The sequence below is a fragment of the Hypanus sabinus genome, chromosome 4 (genome assembly GCF_030144855.1).
Source record: "Hypanus sabinus isolate sHypSab1 chromosome 4, sHypSab1.hap1, whole genome shotgun sequence".
In the NCBI taxonomy this organism is placed as follows: Eukaryota; Metazoa; Chordata; class Chondrichthyes; order Myliobatiformes; family Dasyatidae; genus Hypanus; species Hypanus sabinus.
The window spans coordinates 126,101,701-126,107,700 of record NC_082709.1 but is presented as its reverse complement, the minus strand read 5'-3'; the positions used below and the strand labels follow the sequence as shown (position 1 = coordinate 126,107,700).

General features: G+C 42.9%; 1 protein-coding gene across 5 annotated transcripts in view; it reads left to right on the top strand.

The window, feature by feature from the left end:
* Positions 1 to 3,647: 3,647 nt before the first annotated feature.
* grik1a (glutamate receptor, ionotropic, kainate 1a) overlaps positions 3,648 to 6,000 on the top strand; it is a 354,991-nt gene continuing 352,638 nt past the window's right edge. For 3 of the 5 annotated variants that reach the window (XM_059968117.1, XM_059968114.1, XM_059968115.1), the window contains exon 1: positions 3,649 to 4,030. In XM_059968117.1, the coding sequence (XP_059824100.1) occupies positions 3,910 to 4,030 (121 nt within the window). In that variant the 5' untranslated portion in view covers positions 3,649 to 3,909. Of the gene's footprint in view, positions 4,031 to 6,000 lie in introns of all 5 variants that reach the window. The other 2 variants (XM_059968113.1, XM_059968116.1) reach the window with 2 other exon arrangements.

Genomic DNA, 6,000 nt, shown 5'->3' with positions numbered 1-6,000 from the left:
AGGATGTCAATCATTTGATAGTACTGGGGGTGCCATAGCACTTGTTGATAGTTCTATGAGTTGGAATACTGCTAAGTAATAATTCTATCTAAATAACTTTTGATATATCGTAACCACGTTGGGCACCAACTGTGATAGTATTATTTTTGCTGACCGCAAAGTTTGAAACTTAACCCCTTTTCCAATATAAATAGCCATGCGTACTCACACTAAAGGGTGATTATAATGTAACTACCCAATCTTCAAAGACTATTTCTCTTCCTTGTTTATTCTCCATGGTGAGTTTAGCCGCCAATACCCTCTACTCAAGCTATGGATCCCCTCTCCCTATGAAACAGAAGATACTTCCAGCTAACAAAGTAGTTAAACCACAGTTCATTTATTTTATTGTTGCACATTTAAATCCAAACAACATTCATGAAACACATTTCTATCTTAAGCATTTCCAAGTTACAAACTACTTCTAAAACACAAAACATTTCCGAAACACAGATACAATTCCTATAAACTAAAAAGGCATACCAGCAATGGGGTAATAAATTGTCCATCACTGAATTGAAGCCAGAGGAACGGACTCTGGTTCACCCTGTGTTTCTTTCATGCTTCTTGATGTTCCTTTCCCCATTCCTGATAAGCCTGAACTGCATCTACATTTATACAATGCCTTTGCCACTTGGGGGACTTCACCTGCATATAGTTCCTCAGGTACCTTTTTTACACAAGAAGTCTAAAAGCTGTTTTGGAGATACAGATTCCAGCTATCCATAATTAATACTGTGAAGCTAACTCCCTTGAATACATAACCTCCTGACTATAAATGCATCAGTTATTTGATATGCTAAATGATATTATCCATCTGGTCTGCAAGCTTCTTGAACAAAGCAACTTAATACGAGTTGTCTGTTTTGAAACAAGACAAATTAACTAACTTAAATGGCTCTGAATAAGACATTGTGTTATACTACACCTCTTGAGCAGCAAGACTGGATGCTATGAGCCAGCAAGTCAGAGCTATAAGCAGAGCTTGTCTGCAAAGCTGCTCCGTAGACAGTACTTTGTTTTAACTTCAAGCTGATTACTGATTTCCAGTTACATTATAAGAACTGAAGACTAGCTCCGAATTACGCCCAGAAGCTAAACAATTGTAGTTTGAAGTTTACTGACAACTGTTTGAACCATATAACCATATAACAATCACAGCACGGAAACAGGCCATCTTGGCCCTCCTAGTCCGTGCCGAACCCTTAATCTCACCTAGTCCCACCTACCCGCACTCAGCCCATAACCCTCCACTCCTTTCCTGTCCATATACCTATCCAATTTTACCTTAAATGACACAACTGAACTGGCCTCTACTACTTCTACAGGAAGCTCATTCCACACAGCTATCACTCTTTGAGTAAAGAAATACCCCCTCGTGTTTCCCTTAAACTTCTGCCCCCTAACTCTCAAATCATGTCCTCTAGTTTGAATCTCCCCTACTCTCAATGGAAACAGCCTGTTCACGTCAACTCTATCTATCCCTCTCAAAATTTTAAATACCTCGATCAAATCCCCCCTCAACCTTCTACGCTCCAATGAATAGAGACCTAACTTGTTCAACCTTTCTCTGTAACTTAATTGCTGAAACCCAGGGAGCATCCTAGTAAATCGTCTCTGCACTCTCTCTAATTTATTGATACCTTTCCTATAATTCGGTGACCAGAACTGCACACAATATTCCAAATTTGGCCTTACCAATGCCTTGTACAACTTTAGCATTACATCCCAACTTCTGTACTCAATGCTTTGATTTATAAAGGCCAGCGTTCCAAAAGCCCTCTTCACCACCCTATCTACATGAGACTCCACTTTCAGGGAACTATGCACAGTTATTCCTAGATCTCTCTGTTCCTCTGCATTCCTCAATGCCCTACCATTTACTCTGTATGTTCAATTTGGATTATTCCTGCCAAAATGTAGAACCTCACACTTCTCAGCATTAAACTCCATCTGCCAACGTTCAGCCCATTCTTCTAACCGGCATAAATCTCCCTGAAAGCTTTGAAAATCCACCTCATTATCCACAACACCTCCTACCTTAGTATCATTGGCATACTTACTAATCCAATTTACCACCCCATCATCCAGATCATTTATGTATATTACAAACAACACTGGGCCCAAAACAGATCCCTGAGGCACCCCGCTAGTCACCGGCCTCCATCCCGATAAACAATTATCCACCACTACTCTCTGGCATCTCCCATCTAGCCATGTGGAACTTGAAATGTGGCCGCTGCTGTGTTTGGGGAAACGAGGCCCCCGGCCCAGGAAGCAAATATCCATCACAATGGCATGAACATCGATTTCTCTAACTTCCAGTAATTTCTCCCCTCTCTCTTTTTCAATTTCCCATTCTGGCTCCCCACTTCTTCCCTACCAATTACCACCCCCTAGAGACTTTCATCTTCCTTTTTCCTCATGGTCTACTCTCCTCTCCTATCAGATTCCTTCTTCTTCAACCTTATACCTTTTCCACCTATCACCATCCCACTTCTCACTTCATTCACCGCCCCCCCCCCAACCATCCATCTTCCTCCTCACCTGGTTTCACCTATCACTTGGCGGTTTGTACGCCTTTCCGTCCCCCTAACTTTTTTAAATTCTGGGTTCTTCCCCCTGCTTTTCCAGTGCTGATGAAAGGTCTCGACCTGAAACCTCCAGTCCTTTCCTCTCCATAGATGCTACCTGGCTTGCTGAATTTCTCCAGCATTGTGTGCGTTTTGCTCTGGATTTTCAACATCTGCAGAACTTCATGTGCTAAGTTGTTCCATGTGGACGGTAAACAAACCAAACTCATCGAATCTGCAACTTATATAAAAAACCTGAAATGTGGTGTATAGCAGACGCATTTTAGCACGTTCTTTGGTTTAGATTGATTTCCACACTGCAATAACTAAACACCGAACTTCGGGAATACATTCTGAAACCGCTACCTGATGCACTGCTGAATTCAATGGTGCAGAGCCTACTGCTGCAAGGATACATTATAATTCTGAAGTTCATTGCAGCTGGCCATGTTCTCTAAATGACCACCTCATCGCACACCCCGGTTAAGCAGGGTGTGAAAATGCAAAGAAAGGAGTCTTTGACAGGGGTGGGCTAGAAAGGAGAAGTGGCATCAGGACTTCCTTATAAGGTTCCGGACTGCTGCTGCAGACGCCGAGTTCTTTGACATGGTTCGAAGACCGGTGCAATGATTTGGTGTCTTTTCCGTTCTTACAACGACCCTGTGGTGTTCAGTTGGGAAACTAGTAAATATCGTAGTAAAATAAACTATTACTTAATCAGTAAAGGTTTTAACACAATAAATCTGAAGTATTTCCAGCATTTTCATTGCAAAGTTCACATCTCCAGTTTATAATATCATCATCTGACTGGGCATGTGAAAGCCCTGGCATCGCCGGTAAAAATGAGGTTAAGATACGAGTTTGGGATTTATCTCTCACTTGCTGGCTGCTTTCTTCGCGTTGCTGCTGTAAGGCTGCTGAGCTTGGACGCAGCGACGAGAAGAGTGCTTTCCGACCGTGTGGTGTATCTCTGCCTCTCTCTCTCTCTCTCTCTCTCACACACACACTGACAAGAATCAGCCACCGATTCGTGCCGCTACCCAGAGCTCAGCTCTGAGCCAACGGGACACGGCGCTGTCTAACTCCCGCCCCGGGAGAGCGAGAGAGCTGGTGCGTGTGTATTTAATTCTGCCGACTCAGACCGAATGTGTTGTGTTTGGTGCATTAAGGAGGGGACAGGCGGCGAAATAGGCTCGGCACTGTAACCTCGGCCATGGAATGGGGAAAGAGCCGCCGAGTGTTGGATCCCAACAAGCCCTGTCACTTGATTTAGTGGGAAGGGGAGAGCGTGAGGACGATGGTGACCACCATGTGCTGCGACTCGACCGCGTTGCCGAGGGATAGGACGCCTGCACTTTGGCTCCTCGTGTATATATTCATCGTGACCTCGCAGAGTTCTCAACAAGTCCTCAGAATCGGTAAGTTTTGTCCCACCTATCTTCACTGGCTGTCGATGTACATTGCACCCCCTCCCCTGTCAATACCCGCAGAGAGGCTTTCGGTAACTTAAATGTTTTTTTTGCCTCATAGGTAAGTATGCGCGTGTATGGTTTGGTTGGAAACCGATATAAAGTGTGTTGGTGAAGCCTCGAGAGCTTGAATTGAGCGCGCAGTATAGGCGGCAAAGCGCTGACTCAGATCTCGAGTATGCTTTTTGGAAAGTTGGGATCAGAACTATAGTTTTCGTTGTATTTTATTTCCGAACTTGGTTCCGAAACCACCACTTACGATTGGTCAATACTGAGAACCATGGAAATCGGAAATTCAAACAGAAAATGTTCGTAGAGCCTGGGCGAGGCAACAGCTAAAGTTTCAAGTCGATGACCTTTCAATAGAATTGGGTGCAACTTATTTTAAGCCCAGTTCTGCTGAACGATCCTCGGACAGAAACATTAACTGCCTTCGCCCCTCTGCAGCCGCTGATCGTCTCGTTGAGCATTTTTAGCGTTTTTCATCCTATGAGAATGCGAATCATGGGAAAAACACCTCGATCAAGGCTTGTATTAGTTCCAGAATTTAAAAAAAATACTTCCAGGGTGAGAACAGGCTAGTACTGGCCGGATTCCACGGTAGTCCGGCTTTATTTTTAACATTTATGTTTCTCTGTGCGTGACAGCTTCTGGTTCTCGAGCGGGTATTAATAAATATCTGCGATATTGCACACACTGCATTAGCACTGAAGCCGGAATTTAGTGTTCTTTTATAAAATTACTAGGTGCCTGTTATGAACTGTGCAATCCTCCAGAGGTTAAGAATTAGTACATGCGTACGAGCCACTAGTCAACGTGGACACACATTTCAATTAGACGAATGAAGCCGCAATATTTACCGCTCAAGCAACTCGCCCAGGTGGCAGCGGTAACTCTCTTGCACCACACCTGCTAAGATTGGCAGCCGCCAGAAAAAAAATGCCGAGAATGTGTCTCAATTAAAGCTCTGTGTTTTCTTAATCACTTACCCGCGTGGATTTTTCATTAGTGAAATCCGCTAAATATGTCACATCTCCTGAAACACGTCCCAGATGGCACCGATTCGAATTATCATGTCCTACTTAGTAATTTCAGACTCTACTTTTGATCTTGTTAGATAACATGATTAAATATTTCTCCAAGCTGCCTGTGCAGTGTGCGTTATCTCCTTTCCGCCAAATGTCTGATGTGACTGGAAACTCTTTGTGTCCTAAGTTTGACATGAATGAGAGGTCCGTCAGCACAGACCGGGAAGATTGTTCCCATTCAATTCAAGGCATCTGCGATCCCAAACCAATTAAACCGAACTCCCAAATGATACAAGTGTGTTTTCTGTGAGTTTGTTGACTTAGCACTTATTTCATAATTAAGATCAGGAGAACTAGTAGCTTTAGTGTGCTCTTCACTGGAATGGAAAATATTGAAGTGGTGGACTGAGGCAGTGTGACATTATCAAAATAAATACTAGGATTTCAGTAAAATCTTTTGATCAGTATTCAATCCCTGGTGTATGTGGTGAATGGAAATTGAACAATTTCTCTTTTATTCTTATTTGCATCATACTGTTTTTCAAAGAGGTGACACATTGTACAGATGTGAGTTTTCCTCTTATGAACCTTGTATTAAACATGATAGCCGAAGAAACATGATAAAAAGATCAAACATCACTGCTTTAGGTTTAAGTTGGAACTCTGAGAGTTGCTGTCACTATTTTTATTTAAGATTTAAAAGTACAGAACCTGGCACTCAGTTATCATGTGGAAAGGTCGTTCATTTCAAATATATTAGATTTACGGACCCAATCCTGAGTTAGTTCACTTCCGATCTTCTCACATCTACACTCAGCTAGATTGGCAGATCCCTTATTTTACCTGCTTGCTCTTCGGAGATGGACATTATTAAATGTAGAATGGCTGGGT